General features: G+C 39.5%; 1 protein-coding gene across 1 annotated transcript; it reads right to left on the bottom strand.

Moving 5' to 3' along the window:
* Nucleotides 1–82: 82 nt before the first annotated feature.
* LOC107081486 (C-type lectin lectoxin-Lio3-like) lies at nucleotides 83–1763 on the bottom strand (the record flags this gene model as incomplete). Its single annotated transcript, XM_015369652.1, has 4 exons — nucleotides 1689–1763; nucleotides 1381–1440; nucleotides 675–956; nucleotides 83–436 (listed from the first exon to the last, which is right to left on the bottom strand). Coding segments are annotated over exons 2-4 (670 nt in total), but the record flags the coding sequence as incomplete, so codon positions are not given.
* Between the last annotated feature and the right edge of the window lie 20 nt (nucleotides 1764–1783).

Raw genomic sequence — 1783 nt, forward strand, 5'->3', positions numbered from 1 at the left:
GTTTTAAAACACACAGAATACACTAATTAAATACATACATGCATTAACCTGACACATTTCTATTAATGTGGGACCAACTCACCATCATAACAGATGAAGGGTCTTTCCTGGTCACAGCTGTCAGTCTTCCATCTGCCTTCATCATCAATCCCAGCCAGGGCACATCGACCACTGTTGGGTCCCTCATTGCTTGAGCCTTTATTCCAGTGTCTGAAAGAGAAACTGCTTCCATCTGACCACCTCCAGCTGTCTCTGAACAGACCAAAATATATGTATGTCCCAGCTACCACAGACTTCATTACTTCCTCCAGTTCTCCATCCTGTAGCTGCTTCATTCCACTGATCAGGTCTGTGTGTTTCACTCTGCAGTAACTTTGAGCTTCCTGCCAGGTCTTCTTCTCTCTAATCAAGTGGTATTTCTGGATTCTATTAGTTTCTGTGGAGTAAACAGATAAACTCACATCACGTTAAATTTACGTTTTCTTGTTTGTAGAAAAAAATGCTCAATAAAACAAAGAAAATAATTTCACAACCCATAAACAAACTACAGAAAGTTAAATCAACATTCTCACCATCATAACAGAGGAAATGGTATGTATTATGGCAACCAGTATCTCTCCATCTAAGGTCATTATTTAAAATTCCACAGTTCTCATCTCCTTTTCCTTTATCACTTGGTTCTCCTGGTTTCCAGTTTGTCTCCCTTTCATTGAACTCCACTCCAGGCAGAGACCAGTACCATGTTCTGATACCATCTGTCTGATCATACAGACCAATCCAAGCCTCCCTCTCATATCCTGCTCTGGTACTGTTGAGTCTCTTCATGTCTGCCATGTTAGACACTGTGGCCAGGTCAGTGTGTTTCTCTCTGCAGTACTGCTGAGCTTCAGTCCAGTTCTTTTCCTCATTAATGTAGAGATACTCATAGAGCTGACAGTTGATGAAACAAATCTGACCTGAAAATATAAAAATGTTGCTGTATTTAGCACTAGATTATTCATCTCCACCAGCATTTGCAGTAGGTCGTTAGTTTAGGTTTATGTAGGGTTATAGGGGTGAAGTGGCTCAGGGGAGGTTGTCTTGTATCAAAGGTGCGTCGATGTTTGAGCCTTTGCTCCATTTCAGTTGTTCTGTCATTGATCAGATCATCAACCTTCTCTGCTTGTGCTGCAGATTCAGATGCTTTGCTTCTGGCTGCTCCAGGGCAGCTGTGGTTCCAGTGTAGCTGAACACAATCAGCATTTGAATGGTTGAATGACTAAATATGCAGCACTTTGCAGTTAAGAGACTTGATAAAACATTATACTGTAGAAGTTTTGTTTTTTAAGTCTGTAATGTATCACAAACCAGTGAGTGTAGCTTTATTTAATATCAACTTACCCATCAGAATGAACAGAACCAGATTCCACTGCATATCTGCTGTCTGGAGATATTTTTTCTCTGTTGGAGGAAAAAGACATTAAATACTTTCAATCAGGATCTGAAAACCTGCAGCTCTTCCTCCTCTGTACAGAGAAACAATGATAGGAGAGGAGCTGAAGCCAAACAGGAAACAGATCAGAGAACAAAAAACTGAAATGTTTCATGTTTACAAATAAAAAAAACCTTTAAATAAATAAAGATATAACAAAAAAATTGATAAAGCAGGTTTTAATAAGGTTGAATACAAGAACAGATTGAGCTCAAACCTTCCTCTGCTTCCTTTCTCCTCACTAAATGGGATGTTCCTTTCTTGATGCTCTGCTGAAAACTGTCCCACTAAACTGTTGGTATCTTTGTTTTG

This window comes from Cyprinodon variegatus, unplaced genomic scaffold (assembly GCF_000732505.1).
Source record: "Cyprinodon variegatus isolate N-32 unplaced genomic scaffold, C_variegatus-1.0 Scaffold5531, whole genome shotgun sequence".
Taxonomy (NCBI): domain Eukaryota; kingdom Metazoa; phylum Chordata; class Actinopteri; order Cyprinodontiformes; family Cyprinodontidae; genus Cyprinodon; species Cyprinodon variegatus.